General features: G+C 44.6%; 2 protein-coding genes and 1 pseudogene across 2 annotated transcripts; all 3 read right to left on the bottom strand.

Moving 5' to 3' along the window:
- Positions 1 to 716: 716 nt before the first annotated feature.
- On the bottom strand, positions 717 to 3576 carry LOC123121010 (putative B3 domain-containing protein Os03g0621600). The gene is made up of 4 exons (XM_044540960.1): positions 3561 to 3576; positions 3110 to 3314; positions 1482 to 1758; positions 717 to 1231 (listed from the first exon to the last, which is right to left on the bottom strand). The coding sequence occupies exons 1-4, from the start codon at positions 3574 to 3576 to the stop codon at positions 851 to 853; spliced, it is 879 nt and encodes a 292-aa protein (XP_044396895.1). The 3' UTR covers positions 717 to 850.
- Positions 2875 to 4687, bottom strand: LOC123125754 (B3 domain-containing protein Os08g0324300-like). The gene is made up of 3 exons (XM_044546214.1): positions 4564 to 4687; positions 3979 to 4295; positions 2875 to 3901 (listed from the first exon to the last, which is right to left on the bottom strand). The coding sequence occupies exons 1-3, from the start codon at positions 4675 to 4677 to the stop codon at positions 3712 to 3714; spliced, it is 621 nt and encodes a 206-aa protein (XP_044402149.1). The 5' UTR covers positions 4678 to 4687; the 3' UTR covers positions 2875 to 3711.
- A 14943-nt stretch (positions 4688 to 19630) lies between these two features.
- On the bottom strand, positions 19631 to 24720 carry LOC123125753 (putative B3 domain-containing protein Os03g0621600; annotated as a pseudogene).
- Positions 24721 to 26205: the final 1485 nt, after the last annotated feature.

Below are 26205 nucleotides of genomic sequence, written 5' to 3'. Positions count from 1 at the left end.
TAGTCAGCTATAGTAAAAAAAAGTAGTAGTCAGCTACTCCATCTGTTCATTAATACATTTTTCAGACTTGTCATATATTGGTGAACAGTCTAAAACGTTATATATTGGTGAACAGAGGGAGTAATAAACAAGGAATCTGCTATCTTTAAAAGAAAAGTGCAGAAAACTTCACTGGCAAGTCACTAATCAACACAGAAGCACTATCATGTCACCATCACCAACATGAAAGCACTACCAGTCCCCTGCTGTCGGGAATTCCGCAACATCAGCAGTATGGCATATCGATCAATTTGGCATCCATTGTTTTCCAAACGGCCGTGAAGGACCAGATTCCACTATCATCATGATGACGAAATAAACCGCGACCACAGAAGTACCATCCAGAGGTGCAAAAGGAAAGTAAAAGGCAGCGAAAACTACAGTTTGGGGAGGGGGGGGGGGGGGGGGGGGGGGGGGGGGCAAACAAAATACAACGGAATAGATAAATCCCGAACATTCGGAATTTAAGCATGTCATCCCGAACGTTTTTTGATGGCAACTTTAGTTGTTAACACATGGCAACTTCGTTCCGGTTTGATTTTTTGTCAAAAAATTGCCATGTTTGTCAACATCGCCTTAACTAAAGTTGCCATGAAAAGAATTCGGATTAGCATGCTTAAATTCCGAACGTTCGGGACTTATTGAGGTCCATACAAAGCTGTCAACCCAGGCCTTATGATCGATAGGATCGCTCGTTTCCCCCATTTCCCCCACAGCGCACAAACAGCAGTTATGCTTGGTTCAGACACCAGAGGCTTTTCCTTGGGCGATCAGGCACCATCTGGGGTAACATCATCTCATAGCTTCAGTGTTAATTAGTGATGTGAAGCAACATCGAGTCAGGATCACGCGCTCCATCCGAGTGATGAGCAAGGGCCTCTCTCTGCAGCGCCGCTGAACCACCTTTGAGCGCTTCCTGGTCCACATCATTCTGGACACCTGCCGGGTAATTGTAATCATTCGCAGGGATGATATAGACCTCCATAGTTCTCTTCTGATTGCTCAGCAGCTCAAAGAGGCAGATATCACCCATCTTCAGATTGTTTTCTTCTGCAAACTGTCTCCATCCACTTCCAAGCCTTCTATCGCAACGGTGGTCAAGGAACCGCACCCCCCACTTCTTGCCAAGCAGCTGAAGAGACATCTGTGGCTCCTCTCCAAGATATTTATTAGCATAGTACCTGGAGAAAGTCTGTTCACAAATTTGAACAAAAGATTTACTAGATAATGGCATCAAGAGAACTCTATGTAAGATAACACGTTGACTGCTTCCTAAATTCGTGCGATAGTAAGAAGCAAACTGCATGTAAATTCAGAGATGACTGGTTACAAATCAACATTATCGAGAAGTGCTTTCATTAGTATTCCACAAGCAGCAGTTTACACTTTACACAGGCACCTACATGATCGGTGCAGAACACACATTAAAAAAAATAACTCACCAGAAAAAATCCTGAATCAACGTTGGTCTTGCTCATCACAGCAACAAAGATGGGGATCTCTGAGTGTATAGATTGGACCTTCTGCTTCACCACTTCCTTCTGAGCTGAAGTTAGTTTGGTCTTGCGCACGGTGATGTAACCGTCCTTCAACTGCTCCTTCTGAGCTGAAGTTAATTTTGCCGCCTTCTTGACAATGGCATCCCGTCCTCCATGGCCATCTTCAGAGGAGAAAGAATCTCCTTCAAAAAGAAATGAAGATAGATTGACCTTCTTCTTCCTGAGAATGTAATTGGAACTAGGCACATCAAGTGTTTGGACGGCGATGGCTTGGCGCGGCGGAGGCCAGGGCTGCGGACGCTGCGGATGGCCCTTCGGGCGGCGGCTGCGGTGGCGTGCATGCTGCCTTCAGATCGGCGACGGCGGCGTGTAGGGCCTGGTGGTCTCGTCGGCGGCACCTCCGATCAGATCTGTTCTGACCGGTGCAGCCGGCGGTGGTGGTCATCTCTTCCGTCAGAGGTGGTCGGCCTGAGGCTGGGTGTTCAGATCTCGGGATCCATCATCTGGCACCAGCTGCGAGTCGGGGAGACGTAGTTGCCGGTGAAAACCGAGCCGACGGCGGGCGATGGCGGCGTTCCACGTCGTTACCTTGATGAAGGCATCGTCATGTGACTACCGTCGACCCACTCGTATTGCTCCGGGGGGAACCCTAGGATCTGGTGTTCTAGACCGGACGATGGCGGCAATGCAGTGTCGTTTCTCTCTTGGGAGCATCGTTTTGTGGAGCAGCGCTGGAAGTCAGAGGCAGGAGGTGGAGCGGCTTCGTCTTGCACGGAGCTTCGGTGGAGATGTCGAGTCATACCTGACCGACAGATGCTACGCTTGGTCATGCCTTGTCGGCAGGTGCTACGCACGACAGATCCTCCAAGGGCTTCAAGCTGTGTCGGCTGGTGATACTTGGCAGCATGGCGCTAAGGTGTATCAGTGGCGACCGCGACGTGTTCAGCTGTTTGCGCGCAGGGAGGAGGTGCCGTTGGGCGCCGTGGTGGCGTCGACGATAGCTGGACCGAGCCAGGTTGATGCATCAATACAGTTCTGAAGATGGAGCGGTGGCAGTTGGCGGCGGCGGCCTCTGAGCACGCCGGACCAGTGTGTGCCCCAGACCCGGCAAGTGGCTAGGTTGGGGTCTCAGGTCTTAGATGTTAGGCTTGGCTGCGATGTCTGTTTGGTATTAGGCCCAGGCTATTTGCGCCCCTTCATCAACTGGACAGGTGTAGCGACAGTTTGTTGCTTAGACGGCGGCTTTAGTCTTACTGTTGTATGACTTTGTAAGGTCTTGTGAGAATATTTAATAAAGTGGCCGTATGCATCGTCCAGATGCAGAGGCCGGGGGCCATCCTCCTGTTCTAAAAAAAAGAGGCACATCAAGTGTTCCATGGTTATCTTCAGAGGAGAAAGACTCTCCTGCGCCAAGAAAAGAGAACTACTAAATATAGCCATAAACATATGAGAATGATTTTGCCTTGACATGACTCGTCCACTTCCATTTGGAAGTGCCGCTGCCTTTTGGTTGGTGGTGACTCTGGTAGTACCATTTGTATGGGCTGAGGATGTAAATGAGAACTTTTCACAGTTGTGCGCCTTTCTTGCACAAGAGGCGCAAAAGATCCACAACTGAAAGTGCCTTCTCATAGCCAAGTGTATCAAAGATTATGACACTAAACTGGGAGTTTCCATTGTATCTGAATAATATGGTGTCACCCATCTCTAGACCAAAGGTTTTAACAAATATGCCCCATCCCACTGTAAGGACAAGCTTTTCTTGGTTCTTGGCAACTGCAATAATGTAACTGCAACGATTTTTTGTTTCAAGTATCATCTCTCTTGGGAACTCGCCCTTGAAACGCCGAACAAATTCTTCTGAGATGATCTGGAGAAAACAACCAATATTTTTGTTTGAATGAACCGTAACCAGGATAAAAAAAATATAGTCTCTATAATCAAAGTGAATTTGTCTGTTCAATATACCTGACAGCATGGTACAATTTGAACTATGAGGAAATTTTGTGCAAATGAATATACCTGAATGTGCTACCATGCTGGATTCAATCCAGGCATCAAATTAACATGAGACATGAGCAAAAGTTGCAAAGACTACATATAATTGTGTATATGTCTCTAAAGCATTATATATCTCCACATAATCTAAAGTAGAAAGTAGAAAATCGTTGGTCTACAGAAAAACACCGAAGTAACAGATAAAAAGGAGTGTTACTGCATTTGGATATAAATTTACCATCTCATGTTGAAAATCACCCATCATAACCATTAAGAAATATTTCTTTTCATCATCCAAATTTGTGTAGTGATATTCAGTCCAGCTTTTGTATCTTTCAGAAGGCACATCTATCTTTTTAGAAGATCTGCAGTGCAAAATCCATTCGAAGTGAAATTTGGTACCAGGAAATGAAGGCATGAATAGTGAAGACTGGTATTTCACCCGATTTCATGTGCCTTGTTGGGATTTTCTTGGACCTGAGGCAAAAAAGGATCCACAACAACTGATAATGCTTTTTCACGGCCAAGCTTATCAAAGATTATGACATCAAACTGGCAGTTCCCATTGTATTTTAATATTAAGGAATCACCCATCTGTAGATCATACTGTCCAACAAACTGCCTCCAACCCACTGTAAAGACAAGCTTTTCTTGGTTCTTGGCAACCACAATAGCATGACTGTAACCCTTTCGGCTTACTAGCTTGATCTCTCCTGGGATCTCACATTTGAAACGCCACACAAGTTCTTCTGGGAATATCTGCAGAAAGATATAATAAAAAAGATTGGATGGATGGACAGTTTATGCACAAGATCCAGAAGACACTAGTTACAATCAAGGTGTATCTTTGTCTTTATGATACCTGGCTAGTATCTTACAAAAAAAACAAGGAAAATGAGTGTAGATCTTACCTGTATTTCTGAAATAAAAACTATGTGGAATCTGACTGCGACGCAGAATTTAAAGTAGAAGATAGTAGAAACATCAATGGTCTTAAAAAAATAGCACAGATAGATAATAGGGTTACCATCGCATCTCGGAAATCACCCAACATAAGCACCAAGAAATGTTTCTCCTCATCATCCAAAAGTTTATAGCGATAGTCATCCCATAGGTTCAATCTTTCCAAGGACGTGCACATCTTTTTAGCAGCCCCCCCCCCCCCCCCCCTGCAATGCAAAATTTATTAGCAATGATATAAGCAGACATGTACTCTTTTTTTTGTTGTACTTGACACAATGCCATGTACTACTCCTCAATGTGAATTTGGAAAATTGAAATTTTCTTTATTTTTTGCGAAGGCTAGAAGCTGTATATTATTTTCTCTCAAAAGAAGCTGTAAATTAACCAAGTCCAAGCACCTCTTGACGAAGAAAGTCTACAGACAGGCCGAAGGGGAAATATTCGCCCTCTCCCGCAGTGAGCCTAGCTCGATACCGCACCTGCTCCGCATCACCGGAGTCAGTGATTCATTGTAACTGTGGCCGGATCAGTCACCGGACATTGCAAGGGGACACCAGCAAATGGCAATCCGAGGCACGAGCTGTTTACACGGAGAAGAATGCGAAGGCCGGATAAGGAAACACTCATCACCGCCGAAGAATCTTATTTACGAGACCGCCAACGCCGCCTCAAGCCGACACAGAAGTATTGTGGGTAACTAGATCTGCCATGGATCTGTGGGGCGGCTAGGGTTTTTTTTTTTGCAGGGGAAAAGTATTTTCTTTAGTTAGAAGAAAGGAACTTTGATTCAAACCATAAGTAATCGATCAGAACTGGATTTGGGATGGATTGGACAAGAAGAACAAAAATCTCCATGAGACCACCCCCACGCCGCCTCCTACCCTCGTCGTCCCCATGGCCAATGGGGCCTCCCCTCTGCCAACTGACGGCTCGACGTGGTAACCTGCAGAAACCCCCGATGCTCGTTACGCCGCCGGCACCGACCACCCCGCCGGCAGCCGGTTCTCCGGCGTGTCGGAGTCGGAGAGCTCCGTCGACCCCAGCGAGAGCGCCTGCGGCGCAGACCAACACGGCGTGGCCACCGGAAAGACGCATGTCCCTCGTCTCCCACACACGCATAGATGTAATACTTGTGTTGACATTACAAATGGAGAAAGGGAGATGTCAATGTGATGTTGGATCCACAGGAAAAGATGGTGAAAATCGCCTGGGTTATTTAGCACTAGCAGAGGAACAGAGGAAACAGGGTTTTCAGAAAGAATCACCCCCACTACCCATGGAGAACTGAATCGAAAGAAGTCGTTAGGAGATTTAGATTTATTCTGGCATAGGGGCTACGGTTACGATGCTTAGATTTTACCATCTCGTGATTCTTACCTTGCTTATCTTGTCAGCTTTGTTCCTCTTCACGCTGCCTTCCGCTTGGTCCTGCTACTCTGCTGGTAGGATGTGACCAGGCGGTGAGCGGAGAGAGCTCGTCCAGCAGTACTAATCCAGCTCTTGGAGACTGAGTGTTTGTTTGTTACAGTAAAAATAGACGGCCTTAGCATTTGTTGTTTCACTGTCTTCGTGACAACCGAGGCCCCGTGAGCTGCTTTTTATTTGAGTTAACGCATTGTCTCTTAGCACGGTCTTTTAGGATAAGGAAGATACTTAAGCTGGAATATACAAGAGGAATAAAAAGACAAAGATTTTGAAGGATAATAAGATTTGAATAGATAAAAATATTTTGGTATCGTTTGGAACAAAGGTTACAGAACTGTGCAGTAGCGTCGTTGATGAGCTGAACCTGCATATGCCTCCATTCCTTGTTCATTCCATTTTATTTTTCTGCTGGGGGACTGTCAATATATATTGGATGCTGGTTTGCAGTTAACTGTGGGCGAGGTGGTCTGGCATCATGGGGGACGTGGTGGCGTGTAAATGCATGGTGGTGTGTACCATTCTGGGGACCTGCCCGATAATTGGCATCGTTTGCGGCGGGGATGATATGTACCTCCATGGTTCTCTCATCTCTCAACAGCTCAAAGAGGCACATATCACCCATCTTCAGATTGTTGTCTTCTACAAACCGTTTCCATCCATTTCCGAGCCTTTTATCGTAACTGTTTTCACGAAACCACACCGGCCACTCCTTGCCCATCACCTGAAGAGACAAGTGTCGCTTCTCTTTAAGATATGTCTTAGCATAGCGTTTTGGGAAAACCTGATTACAGTGAACAAAAGAGTTAGCAGATGATGGCAATAAGACTCTGTAAAATAACATGTTCAACCGCTTCCTAAATTTGTATGATATTAGGAAGCAATCTCCAATATGTATTTAAGTTCATAGATGTCTGCTTATGAATTTACATTATTAGATAGCGCTTTCATTAGTATTCCACAAGCAGCACTTTACAGTTTAAACAGGCACCTACATGATCGAAAGAAAATGGAACTCACCAGAAAGAATTCTAAAACAATGTTGCACTTGCGCATCACAGCAAAAAAGAATGGGATCTCTGGTTGTATGGATTGGCAACTCCAATTTCATAAATGCAACGATTTTGTGTTTCAAGTATCATCTCTCTTGGGAATTCGCCCTTGAAACACTGAACAAATCCTTCTGGGATGATCTGGAGAGGAACAAATAATATTTTTGTTTGAAAAATGGACCGTAAACAGGATAAAAAAAGATACTCTCTATAATCAAAGCAAATTTGTCCGTTCAATAAATCTGACTATATAACATACCAAGGGAAATAGAGAAGACTACTATCATAGGAAGGATGTGATGACAAAAGCATAGTATCTTTACTTTGAACTATGAGGAAACTTTTTGCTAACAAACATCTCTGAATGTGCTACCATACGCTGGATTCAATCCGTGCATCAAATTAATAGGAGACATGATCAAAAATTGCAAAGACCACATATAATTTAATACAAACTACAAAGTAGAAATTTATTGGTCTTCAGGAAAACAACAAAATAACTGATAAAAGGGAGTGGTGTTGTATTTGAATATGAATTTACCATCTCATGTTGAAAATTGTCCATCATAAGCACCAAGAAATATTTCTTCTCATCATCCAAGTTTGCGTAGTGATATTCAATACGGCTTTTTCTTCTTTTCCGAGGCACTTCCATCTTTTGAGAATACTTGCAGTGTGAAAGCCATTTGAAGTGAAATTTGGTGCCAGGAAATAAAGACATGAATAATAAAGTCTAGTATTTCACCCGATTTCATGTGCCTCGTTGCACTTGTCTTGGACTTGAGACCAAAAAGGATCCAGAACAACCGATAATGCTTTTTCAGGACCAAGCTTATCAAAGATCATGACACTAAACTGAGAGTTCCCTTTGTATCTGAATATTAAGGAATCATCCTCCTGTAGATCATAGCTTTCAACAAATTGCCGCCAACCCACTGTAAGTTTTGGGGAACGTAGCAGAAATTCAAAATTTTCTACGCATCACCAAGATCAATCTATGGAGTAATCTAGCACCGAGGGGAAGGGGAGTGCATCTACATACCATTGTAGATCGCGATGCGGAAGCGTTGCAAGAATGCGGATGAAGGAGTCGTACTCGTAGTGATTCAGATCGCGATTGATTCCGATCTAAGCGCTGAACCACGGCGCCTCCGCGTTCAACACACGTGCAGCCCGGTGACGTCTCCCACGCCTTGATCCAGCAAGGAGAGAGGGAGAGGTTGGGGAAGACTCCGTCCAGCAGCAGCACAACGGCATGGTGGTGATGGAGGAGTGTGGCACTCCAGCAGGGCTTCGCCAAGCACTGCGAGAGATGAGGAGGGAGAGGGGTAGGGCTGCGCCAAGAGAGAGATGTTCTCGTGTGTATGGCAGCCCCAAAACCCCCACTATATATAGGGGAGGGGAGGGGCTGCGCCCCCATCTAGGGTTCCCCCCAAGGGGTGCGGCCAGCCCTAGATGGGACTTGGAGGGGCGGCCAAGGGGGAGAGAGGGGGCGCACCACTAGGTGGGCCTTAGGCCCATCTGAGCCTAGGGTTTCCCCCTTCCCCCTTCCCTGCGCCTTGGGCCCCTTGTGGGAGGCGCACCAGCCCACCTAGGGGCTGGTCCCTTCCCACACTTGGCCCACGCAGCCCTCTGGGGCCGGTGGCCCCACCTGGTGGACCCCCGGGACCCTCCCGGTGGTCCCGGTACGTTACCGATAGCACCCGAAACTTTTCCGGTGACCAAAACAGGACTTCCCATATATAAATCTTTACCTCCGGACCATTCCGGAACTCCTCGTGACGTCCGGGATCTCATCCGGGACTCCGAACAACATTCGGTAACCACGTATATCTATTCCCTATAACCCTAGCGTCATCGAACCTTAAGTGTGTAGACCCTACGGGTTCGGGAACCATGCAGACATGACCGAGACGTTCTCCGGCCAATAACCAACAGCGGGATCTGGATACCCATGTTGGCTCCCACATGTTCCACGATGATCTCATCGGATGAACCACGATGTCGGGGATTCAATCAATCCCGTATACAATTCCCTTTGTCAATCGGTATGTTACTTGCCCGAGATTCGATCGTCGGTATCCCGATACCTTGTTCAATCTCGTTACCGGCAAGTCTCTTTACTCGTTCCGTAACACATCATCCCGTGATCAACTCCTTGGTCACATTGTGCACATTATGATGATGTCCTACCGAGTGGGCCCAGAGATACCTCTCCGTTTACACGGAGTGACAAATCCCAGTCTCGATTCGTGCCAACCCAACAGACACTTTCGGAGATACCTGTAGTGCACCTTTATAGCCACCCAGTTACGTTGTGACGTTTGGTACACCCAAAGCATTCCTACGGTATCCGGGAGTTGCACAATCTCATGGTCTAAGGAAATGATACTTGACATTAGAAAAGCTCTTAGCAAACGAACTACACGATCTTGTGCTAGGCTTAGGATTGGGTCTTGTCCATCACATCATTCTCCTAATGATGTGATCCCGTTATCAACGACATCCAATGTCCATGGTCAGGAAACCGTAACCATCTATTGATCAACGAGCTAGTCAACTAGAGGCTTACTAGGGACATGGTGTTGTCTATGTATCCACACATGTATCTGAGTTTCCTATCAATACAATTTTAGCATGGATAATAAACGATTATCATGAACAAGGAATTATGATAATAACCAATTTATTATTGCCTCTAGGGCATATTTCTAACAGTCTCCCACTTGCACTAGAGTCAATAATCTAGTTCACATCGCCATGTGATTAATACCCAAGAGTTTACTAGAGTCAATAGTCCAGTTCACATCACCATGTGATTGTAATGAATCCAACACCCATGGGGTTTGTTCATATCTCGCTTGTGAGAGAGGTTATTAGTCAACGGGTCTGAACCTCTCAGATCCGTGTGTGCTTTACGAATATCTATGTCATCTTGTAGATGCAGCTACCACGCGCTACTTGGAGCTATTCCAAATAACTGCTCTACTATACGAATCCGGTTTACTACTCAGAGTCATCCGGATTAGTGTCAAAGTTTGCATCGACGTAACCCTTTACGACGAACTCCTTTTTCACCTCCATAATCGAGAAAATTTCCTTAGTCCACTAGATACTAAGGATAAGTTCGACCGTTGTCATGTGATCCATTCCCGGATCACTATTGTACCCCTTGACTAACTCATGGCAAGGCACACTTCATGTGCGGTACACAGCATAGCATACTGTAGAGCCTACATCTAAAGCATAGGGGACGACCTTCGTCCTTTCTCTTTCTTCTGCTGTGGTCAGGTCTTGAGTCTTACTCAATACTCACACCTTGTAACACAGCCAAGAACTCCTTCTTTGCTGGTCTATTTTGAACTCCTTCAAAATCTTGTCACGTTATGTATTCATTTGAAAGTACTATTAAGCGGTTTTTGATCTATCCTTATAGATCTTGATGCTCAATGTTCAAGTAGCTTAATCCAGGTTTTCCATTGAAAAACACTTTTCAAATCACCCTGTATGCTTTCCAGAAATTCTACATCATTTCTGATCAACAATATGTCAACAACATATACTCATCAAAAATTCTATAGTGCTCCCACTCACTTCTTTGGAAATACAAGTTTCTCATAAACTTTGTATAAACCCAAAATCTTTGATCATCTCATCAAAGCGTACATTCCAACTCCGAGATGCTTACTCCAGTCCTTAGAAGGATTGCTGGAGCTTTGCATACTTGTTAGCATCTTTCAGGATTGACAAAACCTTCTGGTTGTATCACATACAACCTTTCCTCAAGAAAATCGTCGAGGAAACAATGTTTTGACATCCTATCTGCAAGATTTCATAAATAATGCAATAACTGCTAATATAATTCCAACAGACTCTTAGCATCGCTACGAGTGAGAAAATCTCATCGTAGTCAACTCCTTGAACTTGTCGGAAAACATCTTAACGATAAGCCGAGCTTTCTTAATGGTGACACTTACCATCTTTGTCTGTCTTCCTTTTAAAATCCATCTGCACCCAACAGCCTTACGACCATCAAGTAGTTCTTCCAAAGTCTATACCTTGTTTTATACATCGATCCTCTCTCGGATTTTATGGCCTCGAGCCATTCGTCGGAATCCGGGCCCACCATCGCTTCTCCATAGCTCGTAGGTTCATTGTTGTCTAGCAACATGACTTCCAAGACAGGATCACGTACTACTCTGAAATAGTACGCATCCTCGTCGTCCTAGTGACTTGATCCGAAGTTTCATGATCACTATCATAAGCTTCCACTTCAATTTGTGTAGGTGCCACAGGAACAATTTCTTGTGCCCTGCTACACACTAGTTGAAGTGACGGTTCAATAACCTCATCAAATCTCTACCATCCTCCCACTCAATTCTTTCGAGAGAAACTTTTCCTCGAGAAAGGATCCGTTTCTAGAAGCAATTACTTTTGCTTCCAGATCTGAAACAGGAGGTATACCCAACTGTTTTGGGTATTCTATGAAGATGCATTTATCCGCTTTGGGTTCGAGCTTATCAGCCTGAAACTTTTTCACATAAGCATCGCAGCCCCAAACTTTTAAGAAACGACAACTTAGGTTTCTCTAAACGGTGTCGTCTCAACGGAATTGCGTGGTGCCCCTTTTAAAGTGAATGCGGTTGTCTCTAATGCCTAACCCATAAACGATAGTGGTAATTCGATAAGAGACATCATGGTATGCACCATATCCAATAGGGTGCAGTTATGATGTTCGGACACACCATCACACTGTGGTGTTCCAGGCGGTATTAATTGTGAAACACTTTCCACAATGTCTTAATTGTGTGCCAAACTCGTAACTCAGATATCTCTATGATCATATCATAGACATTTTATCCTCTTGTCACGACGATCTTCAACTTCACTCTGAAATTACTTGAACCTTTCAATAATTCAGACTTGTGTTTCATCAAGTAAATATTCTCAGCATCTACTCAAATCATCTGTGAAGTAAGAACATATCGATATCCACTGCGTGCCTCAGCACTCATTGGACTGCACACATCAAATGTATTACTTCCAACAAGTTGCTCTCTTGTTCCATCTTACTGAAAACGAGGCCTTTCAGTCATCTTGCCCATGTGGTATGATTTGCATGTCTCAAGTGATTCAAAATCAAGTGAGTCCAAACGATCCATCTGCATGGAGTTTCTTCATGCATATATACCAATAGACATGGTTCGCATGTCTCAATCTTTTCAAAAACGAGTGAGTCCAAAGATCCATCTACATGGAGCTTCTTCATGCGTTCTATACCAATATGACTCAAATGGCAGTGCCACAAGTATGTGGTACTATCATTACTATTTTATATCTTTTGGCACGAACATGTGTATCACTGCGATCGAGATTCATTTTAGGTGCAAGACCATTGAAGGTATTATTCAAATAAACAGAGTAACCATTATTCTCCTTAAATGAATAACCGTATTGCGATAAACATAATCCAATCATGTTTATGCTCAACGCAAACACCAAATAACAATTATTTAGGTTTAACACCAATCTCGATGGTAGAGGGAGCATGCGATGCTTGATCACATCAACCTTGGAAACACTTCCAACACATATCGTCATCTCACCTTTAGCTAGTCTCCGTTTATTCCGCAGCTTTTATTTCGAGTTACTAACACATAGCAACCGAACCGGTATCTAATACCCTGGTGCTGCTAGGAGTACTAGTAAAGTACACATTCATATAATGTATATCCAATATACTTCTGTCGACCTTGCCTGCCTTCTCATCTACCAAATATCTAGGGTAGTTCTGCTTCAGTGACCGTTCCCCTCATTATAGAAGCACTTAGTCTCGGGTTTGGGTTCAACCTTGGGATTCTTCACTAGAGCAGCAAATGATTTGCTGTTTCATGAAGTATCCCTTCTTCCCTTGCCCTTCTTAAAACTAGTGGTTTTACTAACCATCAACAATTGATGCTCCTACTTGATTTCTACTTTCGCGGTGTCAAACATCGCGAGTTGCTCAAGGATCATCTATCCCTGATATGTTATAGTTCATCACGGAGCTCTAATAGCTTGGTGGCAGTGACTATGGAGAACCATCACTATCTCATCTGGAAGATTAACTCCCACTCGATTCAAGCGATTGTGGTACTCAGACAATCTGAGCACATGCTCAACGATTGAGCTTTTCTCCCTTAGTTTGCATGCTTAAGAAACTTGTCAGGGGTCTCATACCTCTTGATGTGGGCACTAGTCTGAAATCCCAATTTCAGTCTTCGGAACATCTCATATGTTCTGCGACGTTTCAAAAACGTCTTTGGTGCCACAATTCTAAACCGTTAGCATTACGCACTGAACTATTACGTAGTCATCAAAACGTGTATGTCAGATGTTTCGCAACATCTACAGACGACGCTGAGGTTCAGCACACAGAGCGGTGCATTAAGGACATAAGCCTTCTGTGCAGCAATGAGGACAATCCTCAGTTCACGGACCCAGTCCGCATAATTGCTACTATCAACTTTCAACTAAATTTTCTCTAGGAATATATCTTAAACAGTAGAAGTAAAGCATAAGCTATGACATAATTTGCAAAGACCTTTTGACTATGTTCATGATAATTAAGTTCATCTGATTATTTAATGAACTCCCACTTAGATAGACATCCCTCTAGTCATCTAAGTGATACATGATCCGAGTCAAACTAGGCCGTGTCCGATCATCACGTGAGACGGACTAGTCATCATCGGTGAACATCTCCATGTTGATCGCATCTACTATACAACTCATGTTCGATCTTTCGATCTCTTGTGTTCCGAGGCCATGTCTGTACATGCTAGGCTCGTCAAGTCAACCTAAGTGTTTCGCATGTGTTCCGAGGCCATGTCTGTACATGCTAGGCTCGTCAACACCCATTGTATTCAAACGTTAGAATCTATCACACCCGATCATCACGTGGTTCTTCGAAACAACGAACCTTCGCAACGGTGCACAGTTAGGGGGAACACTTCTCTTGAAATTTTAGTGAGGGATTATCTTATTTATGCTACCGTCGTTCTAAGCAAATAAGATGTAAACATGACAAACATCACATGCAAATCATAAAGTGACATGATATGACCGATATCATCATGCGCCTTTTGATCTCCATCTTCGAGGCGCGGCATGATCACCTTCGTCACCGGCATGACACCATGATCTCCATCATCATGATCTCCATCATTGTGTCTTCATGAAGTTGTCTCGCCAACTATTACTTCTACTACTATGGCTAACGGTTAGCAATAAAGTAAAGTAATTACACGGCGTTTTTCATTGACACGCAGGTCATACAATAAATTAAGACAACTCCTATGGCTCCTGCCGGTTGTCATACTCATCGACATGCAAGTCGTGATTCCTATTACAAGAACATGATCAATCTCATACATCACATATATCATTCATCACATCCTTTTGGCCATATCACATCACATAGCATACCCTGCAAAAACAAGTTAGATGTCCTCTAATTGTTGTTGCATGTTTTACGTGGCTGCTATGGGTTTCTAGCAAAAATGTTTCTTACCTACGCAAAACCCACAACGTGATATGCCAATTTCTATTTACCCTTCATAAGGACCCTTTTCATCGAATCCGATCCGACTAAAGTGGGAGAGACAGACACCCGCTAGCCACCTTATGCAACTAGTGCATGTCAGTCGGTGGAACCTGTCTCACGTAAGTGTAAGGTCGGTCCGGGCCGCTTCATCCCACGATGCCGCCGAATCAAGATAAGACTAGTAACGGCAAGTAAATTGACAAAATCGACGCCCACAACTACTTTGTGTTCTACTCGTGCATAGAAACTACGCATAGACCTAGCTCATGATGCCACTTTTGGGGAACGTAGCAGAAATTCAAAATTTTCGACGCATCACCAAGATCAATCTATGGAGTAATCTAGCACTGAGGGGAAGGGGAGTGCATCTACATACCATTGTAGATCGCGATGCAGAAGCGTTGCAAGAACGCGGATGAAGGAGTCGTACTCGTAGCGATTCAGATCGCGGTTGATTCCGATCTAAGCACCGAACCATGGCACCTCCGCGTTCAACACATGTGCAGCCCGGTGACATTTCCCACGCCTTGATCCAGCAAGGAGAGAGGGAGAGGTTGGGGAAGACTCCGTCCAGCAGCAGCACAACGGCATGGTGGTGATGGAGGAGTGTGGCACTCCAGCAGGGCTTCGCCAAGCACTGTGAGAGATGAGGAGGGAGAGGGGTAGGGCTGCGCCAAGAGAGAGATGTTCTCGTGTGTATGGCAGCCCCAAAACCCCCACTATATATAGGGGAGGGAGAGGGGCTGCGCCCCCATCTAGGGTTCCCCCCCAAGGGGTGCGGCCAGCCCTAGATGGGACTTGGAGGGGCGGCCAAGGGGGAAGAGAGGGGGACGCACCACTAGGTGGGCCTTAGGCCCATCTGAGCCTAGGGTTTCCCCCTTCCCCCTTCCCTGCGCCTTGGGCCCCTTGTGGGAGGCGCACCAGCCCACCTAGGGGCTGGTCCCTTCCCACACTTGGCCCACGCAGCCCTCTGGGGCCGGTGGCCCCACCTGCTGGACCCCTGGGACCCTCCCGGTGGTCCCGGTACGTTACCGATAGCACCCGAAACTTTTCCGGTGACCAAAACAGGACTTCCCATATATAAATCTTTACCTCCGGACCATTCCGGAACTCCTCGTGACGTCCGGGATCTCATCCGGGACTCGGAACAACATTCGGTAACCACGTATATCTATTCCCTATAACCCTAGCGTCATCGAACCTTAAGTGTGTAGACCCTACGGGTTCGGGAACCATGCAGACATGACCGAGACGTTCTCCGGCCAATAACCAACAGCGGGATCTGGATACCCATGTTGGCTCCCACATGTTCCACGATGATCTCATCGGATGAACCACGATGTCGGGGATTCAATCAATCCCGTATACAATTCCTTTTGTCAATCGGTATGTTACATGCCCGGGATTCGATCGTCGGTATCCCGATACCTTGTTCAATCTCGTTACCGGCAATTCTCTTTACTCGTTCCGTAACACATCATCCCGTGATCAACTCCTTGGTCACATTGTGCACATTATGATGATGTCCTACCGAATGGGCCCAGAGATACCTCTCCGTTTACATGGAGTGACAAATCCCAGTCTCGATTCGTGCCAACCCAACAGACACTTTCGGAGATGCCTATAGTGCACCTTTATAGCCACCCAATTACGTTGTGACATTTGGTACACCCAAAGCATTCCTACGGTATCCGGGAGTTGCACAATCTCATGGTCTAAGGAAATGATACTTGACATTAGAAAAGCTCTTAAGCAAACGAACTACACGATCTTCTGCTAGGCTTAGGATTGGGTCTTGTCCATCACATCATTCTCCTAATGATGTGATCCTGTTATCAATGACATCCAATGTCCATGGTCAGGAAACCGTAACCATCTATCGAACAACGAGCTAGTCAACTAGAGGCTTACTAGGGACATGGTGTTGTCTATATATCCACACATGTATCTGAGTTTCCTATCAATACAATTTTAGCATGGATAATAAACGATTATCATGAACAAGGAAATATGATAATAACCAATTTATTATTGCCTCTAGGGCATATTTCTAACAGTAAGGACATGCTTTTCTTGGTTCTTGGCAACCACAATAGTGTGACTGTAACCATTTCGAGTTTCTAGCTTGATCTCTCCTGGGATCTCGCCTTTGAACTGCGGCACAACATCTTTTGGGATTATCTGCAGATAGAAATCTTGATATCAATATATTACCTTTATCAAAAAAATCTACGGAAAAAATAGTTTTTTTTTTCGGAACGACGGTTTATGCGAAGATCCAAATGACACACTTGACCAAACTTGACCAGTATCTTAATGAAGGTGTATTGCCTTTGGCTTTCTCACACTTCACCAGTATCTTAATCTTAAGAAAAACAAGGAAAATGGCTCTGGATCTTACTTGCAGTCCTATTTTTTAAACTAACTGAATTGATTATGTGATCTTACTTTCGATTTAGTGATCTTACTTGTGGTCCAATTTTTGTGATTCACAGAAAAACAAGGAATTGACTGCAATTCACAGAATCCAAAGTATTGTACTAGATACTAGTCGTACAAATATCATTGGTCTTAAAAAAAGCACAGATATACAATAGGGTTACCATCGCATCTTGGAAATCGCCCAATATAAGCATCAAGAAATACTGCTTTTCATGCTCCAAATTCCTGTAGTGTTGCTCATCCCGCAGCTTGCAGGTTTCAAAACGCGAGCCCATCCTTTTAGCAGCCCCTCTGCAGTGCAAAATTAATTAACAGTGATAGGTGGTAAGAGGACATGTTGTCATGAACAATAAGAAGACTTGTACTTACTAAAGTTCAGAAAAGAAGACTTGTGCTTGACCGGATTTCATGTACTCACTAAATGTGGATTTACTTCACAGAGGGGGGTACTCCTCAATGTGGATTTGGTACTTTGATCCTTTCTTCATCTTTTTTCAAGGTCACAAGCTATGTATTAAGCAAGTCCAAGCTTTAAAAGAACACCCCTTGATGAAGATTAATAATAAGAGTACAAACGGCCCGAGGGGAATTTTTCATCCTCTTCCGAGATGGACAAATTGATGTCTTGCCTTGAGCCTAGCTCGAAACAGCACCTCCGAATCACCGTAGCCATGGAGTCATTGTAACTGCAGCTGGGAGGTAATTAAACCGGACGTTGCCAGGGGCCTCCATTGTATCTGAATGAACAAAAAAAAAACCATAACTAATCGATCAGAAGTTCAGAGCAGGATTTGCGATGGATTGGACAAGAAGAAGAGAAATCTCCATGAGACCACCCAATTTCTCCCGTCTGGCCGAGCTGAGACCATCCAGCTCCCCAACCTCACGCTGCTTACTAATGGAGAAAGGGATATGTGATGTTGGAACCAGAATCACGCCAAGACCCAAGGAAAGGAAAGGAAAGGATGGTGAAAATCGTGTGGGTTATTTACCACCAGCAGAGGAACAGAGGAAACAGGCAGGGTTTTCACAAGGAATCAGCCCTCAATCCGATCGATAACTGTAAATCGAAAGAAGCCACCCCGGGGAGTGGGAATACAATGCTTAGATTTTATCTCGCGATTCTTACCTTGCTTATCTTGTCACCTTGGTTCTCCTTCTCACTGCACTCACGCTCTGCTTGGCCTTGCTACTCTGCTTGTAGGATGTGACCACGCGGTGAGCGAAAGAGCTCGCCCAGCAGTACTAATCCAGCTCCCCAGGACCTCAGCATTCATGTAAAAAAAGAAGAAGAATAGAAGACCTCAGCATCTGTTGTTTCACTGTCTTCACAACAACCGAAGCGTGGTCTTTTTAATTAGAACACGGTAGAAACTTGACGCGGTGTTTTATGACATCACGTACAGCACGAGTATATCATTGTAAATTTGTAATAGGTATCAATGAAAGTATAGTACTCCGTATAACTGACTTCTGCTATACAGTACTACAGAACAAGGGGTGACCGGATCTTTACCTGAATACTACTGCAGTTATGGGCAGAGCGCCGCGCCCGATTACAGGAGGCCGTGTTTCGTTGGCAGTTTTAGGTGGGTCGGATCTCTAGCGTCGTACGTTGTTGACTGGGTTGCTGGTAACTGTACACGTGGTGATCTGGTATCGGGGACGGGTAGATGCATGGCGGTGTACGTGGTGTCTGCATGCTGTCCTGTGTTCTGGCGTGGCCACCTGGCCTGGCTGCATGCATGCGGCTTGTCTCGTGTTGCTGGACGGTGGCACTCCAGCTGACAAAGCGAGAACACCACCATGTCCACCCTGTACCCGAGTCCACGCGGCAGTGACTGAAGCCGACGCTACTGCAGAAACTGATGCTTCCTTCGTTTTTACCAGCCTCTCTGCTTCCTTCCGTGGCCTTCTTTGGCTGTTTTTTCATGCTCGCAACCAAGTTAAATAAACCTTCATACTAATTTATAAACTATGCTGCTTTTTATCTAGAGAGTCATATGATGTTTGCGTGGTGTGCATGGTGGTGTTTGCATGCTGTCCTGTCTCCCGGCGTCGGCATCTGGCAGCTGCATGCTCTCTGTCTCCTGTTTCTGTTCGGTGGCGCTCTAGCGTGGCCAACGGGGAAATATCAGGTGCTTCCATCCTTGAGATGCTTCCTATACTTCAAGTATAAAACATTAATTTTAAATATTTAAAAAATTCTGAAAAAAATTCTGAATGTTCAAAAGAAATGTGGCTACACCCCCTAAAAATTTCAGGTCAAAACTCGAAATGTACATTGAGAAACAAAAAAGACAAATTCAAATATGAATAGTGCCAAATATTGCTTTTGTCTTTTTGTGACACTATTCATGCTAGATTTCACATTTTTCTTTCTCAATGTGCATTTAGAGTTTGGACCTGAAATTTTTAAGAGTTGTAGTCACATTCCTTGTAAACATGCATATTTTTTTCAGAATTTTTTTAAACATTTAAAATTAATTTATTTAAAGTTGAAGCATGGAAAGCACCTTAAGGATGGGAGTACTAGATATTTTTCCCGCGGCCACCAACAAGAAAACGTACATTACCAGTCCACTTCTGTCAGGGAATTCCGCAACATCAGCGTTCAGCAGCATGGCATATCGATCAATTTGGATTTGGCATCCATTGTTTTCCAAACAGCCAACGAAGGACTGGGTTCCACTATGACTACCATAACTAACGAAATAAACCGCGACCACAAAAGCAGCATCCAGAGGGTGCAACAGTAAACTAAAAGGCAGCTAAAAACTACAGCCAGAGGAGTTCCAGGTCTGCGAAGATAACATAACGTCAAAATACAGAGGTACATCAAGCACCAGAACAGTTTCAAGTTTCTACTACTATACAATGTAACCGAGGCCTTATGATCGATAGGATCACTCGTTTACCCCAATATTGACAGTTAGCGATGTGAAGCAACCTCAAGACAGGAGCACGCGCCCCATCCACCTGATGAGCAAGAGCCCCTCTCCGGAACGCCGCTTCCCGGTCAGCATCATTGAGACCTGCCCAATAATTGACAAAATTTGCGCGGATGATATAGACCGTCATGGTTCTCCTCTCATCGGTCAACAGTTTAAAGAGGCAGATATCACCCATCTTCAGCTTGTTGCCTTCTACAAACTGTTTCCATCCGATCCTGAGCTTATTACCGCCATTGTTTTCACCGAACCGCACCCCCCACTCCTTTTCCTGCCGCCGAAGACACATGCTTGGCTCCTCTTTGAGATATTTCTTAGCATAGTGTCTGGGTTAACAGATAATGGCAATAAAACTCTGTAAAATAACATGTTAAATTGCTTCCTAAATTTGTACGATATTAGGAAGCAATCTTCAATCTGTATTTAAATTCAGAGATGACTGGTTATGAATTTGCATTATGAGATAATGTTTTCATTAGTATTTCATAAGCAGCACTTCGCAGTTTACACAGGCACCTACATGACCGATGAAGGACACACATTAAAAAAAATGGAACTCACCAGATTGAATCTTGAATAAAGGTTAGACTTGCGCATCACAGCAGCAAAGATGGGGATCTCTGAGTCTATGGACTGGACCTTATGCTTCACAACTTCCTTCTGAGCTGGAGTTAGTTTGGTCTCGTTCACGGTAATGTAACCGTCCTTCAACCGCTCCTTCTGAATTGATGATAGCCTGACCTTCTTCTTCCTGACGATAAAATCGGAACCAGGCACTTCACGTACTCCATATTCTTCTTCAACTTCACCTACTCCATATTCTTCTTCAGAGGAGAAGCAATCTCCTGTGCCAAGAAATAGAGCTAAATATTAGCTATAAAAATATGAGAATGATTTGCAAGGGAAGATATATCTACAATAGTAAACTGGGACCTGATGACTCGCAGGAGGAAGTACTTATCACGGTGTTCTTGTCTTGACATGACTTGTCCGTTTCCATTTGGAGGCGTGGTGACTCCATTGGCATCTCTTTCCCTATGCTAAATGGCTGCGTTTGTATGGCCTGAGGACGAAAATGAGAACTTTTCACAGTATCAGTAGCACTTGTTCGCCTTTCTTGCACAGGAGGCGGAGAAGGATCCACAAAAACTGATGATACCTTCTCACAGCCAAGTTCATCAAAGATTATGACATTAAACCGAGAGTTCCCAATGTATCTTAATACTATGGTGTCACCCATCTCTAGACCAAAGATCCCAACAAATTCCCCCATCCCACTGTAAGGACAAGATTTCCATTGTTCTTTGCAACTCCAATTACGTAACTGTGGCAATTTTGTGTTTGAAGTATCATCTCTCTTGGGAATTCGCCCTTGAAACGCTGAACAAATACTTCTGGGATGATCTGGAGAGAAACAAGCAATATTTTTGTTTGAAAAATGGACCGTAAACAGGATGAGAAAGATACTATCTATAATCAAAGCAAATCTGTCTGTTCAATATATCTGACATACCAAGGGAAATGAATAAGACTAGTATCTTAGTAACAACGTGAATGCCTAAAGCATATCTTTACTTTAAATGATGAGGACACTTTTTGTGAACAAACATCACTAAACGTGCTACCATGCTGGATTCAATCCAGGCATCAAATTAACATGAGACAAAACCAAAAGTTGCAAAGACTACATATAGTTTGTGTACGCCTCTAAAGCAATATATATCTCCATATAATTTAAATTAGAAAATACAAAAATCATTGGCATACAGAAAAACAACAAAGTAACTGATAAAAGGGTGTTACTGTATTTGAATATGAATTTACCATCTGATGTTGAAAATCGCCCATCATATGCACCAAGAAATATTTCTTCTCATCATCCAAGTTTGCGTAGTGATATTCAGTCCGGCTCTTGCATCTTTCCGAAGGCACATCCATCTTTTTAGAAGACCTGCAGTGCAGAATATATTTCAAGTGAAATTTGGTACCAGAAAACAAAGCAGTGAATAATAAAGTTTAATATTTAACCCGATTTCATGTGCCTCGTTGCGCCTGTCTTGGACCCGATGCAAAAAAGGATCCAGAACAACTGATAATGCTTTTTCACGACCAAGCTTATCAAAGATCATGACATTAAACTGAGAGTTTCCTTTGTATCTGAACATTAAGGAATCATCAATCTGTAGATCATAGTTTTCGATGAATTGCCGCCAACCCACTGTAAGGACAAGCTTTTCTTGGTTCTTGGCAACCACAATAGTGTGACTGTAACCATTTCGGGTTTCTAGCTTGATCTCTCCTGGGATCTCACCTTTCAAACGCCGCACAACTTCTTCTGGGATTATCTGCTGAAAGATAAATCTTGATATCAATATATTATCTTTATAAAGAAATCTGCAGAAATAATTTTTTTATGGAAAGTGTATGCGCAAGATCCAGATGACACTAGTTACAATCGAGGTATGTACTCTTTGCCTTTCTCTTACCTGACCGGTATCTTAATCTTAGAAAAAACAAGGATAATGACTCTGGATCTTACTTGTAATCACCCAAAAAAAAACTATGTGGAAATTTGGTGCAAACTAACTGAGTAGTCTGCCTGTCAAAGGAATTGACTGCAACGCAGAATCTAAAGTAGTAGATAGTAGAAACATCATTGGTCTTAAAAAACACATATAAGTAATAGGTTTACCATCGCATCTTTGAAATCACCCAACATAAGGACCAAGAAATACTTCTTTTCATCATCCAAATGCTTGTAGTATTGCTCATCCGGCAGCTTGCAGCTTCCGAAAGACGTGCCCATCCTTTTAGCAGCCCCTCTGCAGTGCAAAATTAATTTACAGTGATAGGTGGTAAGAGGAAATTAAGTCATGAACAATAAGAAGACTTGCACTTGGCCCGATTTCATGTACTCCTCAACATGAATTTGGAACTTTGATTCTTAAAAAAAAAAAAATCAAAGGGCACGTCTATATATAACCAAGTCCAAGCTTTTACAGGAACACCACTTGATGAAGATAAAGTTACAAACGGCCCGAGGAGAATTTGTCATCCTATCCCAACCTGCACAAATTGATGGCTTGCCTTGAGCCTAGCTCGATACAGCACCTGCTCTGAATCACCGTAGCCATGGAGTCATTATTCTGTCATTGTAACTGCACCCGGGAGGTACCCGGACGTTGACAGGGGACAATAAAAATGACAATCCGAGGCACGACCTATCGACCTCGAGATGAAGGGTCAGTTCTTTTGGGTGGCTTAATAAATAAGCTGCCTCTCCCCAGCTTAAAAAATAAGCCGCTCCCTAAATTTGTTGAGGCTTCTAAATTAGTTATCTCATAACTAGTTCATAAGTCCCAATGAGTGACGAAGGCGGCGTATGGGAAAAGTTGGGAGGAGGCGGCTTATTTTTTAAGCCATCAAAAGAACTGGCCCGAAGGCGAAGGCAGGACGAGGAGACCCAACCCCACATAAAGAAGCCAAAAACACCGCCGCAGGATCTTATTGACGAGATCACCGAAGCGGCCACGAACCAAGGCATAACCGCATAAGCATTGTTGTTTGACAACTCTCCCCCACGACCCGACGGATCGGATCTGTAGACAATAATACTGTATTCACGTCCATGTGGCGAGGCTAGAACTAGCGTCACCACAACGTGGAAGGGCCGGAGATTCATGGTCTGAATCGCGCCGACGCCCCCATTGCCGGAACAAACGTGACGAGGAAACTAAAACCTGAACAACCAGACACAGGCCACACGAGCGTGAAGATTCATGGTCTCCTCCGCCTCCTGTCAACCGAAGCTGGCCACGGGGGCGAGGGAGACCGATCGAATCCGGCAGCGAGGAGATCTGTGTGGTAGCTAGGGTTTGTTTATTCTGAATCTGAATTAGAAGAAGAAAGGAACTTTGATTCAAAAGCCACAACTAATCGATGAGAAGAGGATTAGCGATGGATTGGACAAAAGAAAAGGAACATTTCTCCAGGAGCCCGATTTCTCTCGTCTGGCGGAGCTGAGCTCGTCCCACCTCGCCAACCTCACGCTGCGTCCTATCCTCGTCCCCATGGCCCGTGGGGGATGGGGCCTCCCCTCTGCCAACTGACGGCTCGACGTGGTGACCTGCAGAAACCCCCGATGCTCGTTACGCCGCAGGCACTGACCACCCCGCCGGCGGCCGATTCTGCGGCGTGTCGGATAGCTCCCTCGACCTCACCGAGAGCGCGTGCAGTGCAGACACGGCGTGGCCACCACCCAAGAAATCGTCTGGGTTATTCAGCACTAGCAGAGGAACAGAGGAAACAGGCAGGGTTTTCACGAGGAATCATCCCCAACCACATCGACACCTAAATCGAAAGAAGCCACCACGGGGAGTTATTCTGGGATTGGGTTTCATCTCGAGAGCGCGTGGCCACCGGCATGCGCATGCATCACAACCTTGCCGTCACCCTCCCCCCTCTCTCCACGCACAAATGCACTTGTTTTGACCACGTTACTAATAAAGGGAAATGCGATGTCGCATCCAGAATCATCCGAGTTACTGCTATTTAGCTCTACTAGCAAAGGAACAGAAGAAAGAGGATTTCCGTAAAGAATCACCCCCAACCCCAACCCCATTCCCATCGACAACTGAATCGAAAGAAGCCACCCCGGAGAGTTATTCTGGGATTGGGAATACGATTACGAATACGATGCTTAGATTCTTACCTTGCTTATCCTGCCGCCTTTGTTCCCCTTCTCGCTGCCTTCCGCCGGCCTCTGCTAGCTACTCTGCTAGTACTAGCAGTATGTGACGGAGCCCTGCTCCGGTGCTCCCCTAACCTAATTTTCGAGGGGTATTTTTTGTCCCTGCGAGTTTGTTTTTTTCTTGGCCCGCCGTAGCCCAGATCCAAGCCCTGTCTAGCCCTATATAACCCAGATCGTACAGTACCCTGATCCGAAAAAAAAATCACACGACCCACGTCCACGTAGGACCTGCCGAATCCAATCATTCACGCAGCTCCATCAATCTCGCGAGCATTGACGCAGCTCCATAAGTCACGTAGTAGATCTCCAGCGGCGGCTATCTCGTCGCCGGCGATCTCGTCGGACAGCGGGCGCGACAACATCGTGAATCTCCAACGAGCGCGCACAGGTACCGCATCCCGCGTCCCCCCTCTAGTCTCGCTCGCGGCAACATCGAACGAACTGCCGCCGCCAGTGGTAGTGGTTAACCTAGCGGGGCGGGTAACCTAGCTACCCGGCGGCGCATGTGATCGTGGATCTTGTTCCGGTAGTGCTGCTCCTCGTGATCTGGGTTCACGTAGCGTCGGTTGCCGTCGGCTGTGCGCACCACCAGTATCGTTATTTGATGTGGCGGCTAACCTAGGTATCCGGCGGCAGAGGTAATCACAGATCTAGCTAGGTATTGAGATCGTGCAGTTCCTCGCGATTGAAAGTGATCACGACGGGTGCCGTGGCCATCTTCCTTACTAAGTTTGGCAGATCTGAACGGCCTTGGTTGCGGTTGTTTACATAACATCCGTGATCGTGCTATGTGTTGTATATTTCATCATTGATAATGTTTGCACATGTGATGATACATATTATTGGTTGTAGGAAATGGCGGACAAGGAGTTAACTGATATCATGGTAGACATGGAGTTTGGAGAACTGATGAAAGACTGGATAGAAGATTGGTCAGATGATGAAAATTCAGATCGGTCAGAGAATGGGAACGAATGGGACGATCTTAATGTGAGAGGCATTGTCATGTTGTAATTTTTTGGTGGCATCCGACAATATTAAATCTTTGTGTTGAAAATTTATAGATCGATGAGCTTGATGATGATCAGGAAAACAACTCGGAGCTCTCGAATGAAGATTACATTAGTCAAGTACGTAAGTGAAAATTTTTGTTGGCATGCAAATTGAATTTCTTCTGGAATATTATATGATAAGTAATTATGTATTTGTGTTGTATTTTTCAGTTCATTTCCGAATGTCATAATGCGTATGACTATTACGGTGAATCCGACGCGGAGACATGCCTTAACAACGAATCATTAGACGCACCTGATTCTGGGGAGTCCCAGTCGTCGGTCATCATGAGTGAGGTATGTGTGTAATCAATGTTCTATGGAAGTAATGTTAAACCATAGAAAACTGTTTTCAGGGCTGTTGTTTGATTGTGTAGGTGACACAAGATGATGGGGCAAAGAATGTCCAAGATACTGCCAGTGCAGATGATAAGAAGGATATGTTCATGCAG

Source organism: Triticum aestivum, chromosome 5D (assembly GCF_018294505.1).
Source record: "Triticum aestivum cultivar Chinese Spring chromosome 5D, IWGSC CS RefSeq v2.1, whole genome shotgun sequence".
Taxonomy (NCBI): Eukaryota; Viridiplantae; Streptophyta; class Magnoliopsida; order Poales; family Poaceae; genus Triticum; species Triticum aestivum.
Note: the sequence above shows the minus strand (reverse complement) of the source record. Positions and strands in the feature narration are given on the sequence as shown.

Excerpts from the sequence above, each read along its gene's own strand:
- LOC123121010 (XM_044540960.1), bottom strand. Across the intron at positions 1,759-3,109 it reads TGCAAGAAAGGCGCACAACT|GAAGAAGAAGGTCAATCTAT; the intron begins GTGAAAAGTTCT and ends TTACATTCTCAG. Across the intron at positions 1,232-1,481 it reads TTGATTCAGGATTTTTTCTG|ACTTTCTCCAGGTACTATGC; the intron begins GTGAGTTATTTT and ends ATTTGTGAACAG.
- LOC123125754 (XM_044546214.1), bottom strand. The coding sequence starts at position 4,677 with ATGTGCACGTCCTTGGAAAGATTGAACCTATGGGATGACTATCGCTAT. Across the intron at positions 4,296-4,563 it reads GTGATTTCCGAGATGCGATG|ATATTCCCAGAAGAACTTGT; the intron begins GTAACCCTATTA and ends ATCTTTCTGCAG. Across the intron at positions 3,902-3,978 it reads AACAAGGCACATGAAATCGG|ATCTTCTAAAAAGATAGATG; the intron begins GTGAAATACCAG and ends TTTGCACTGCAG.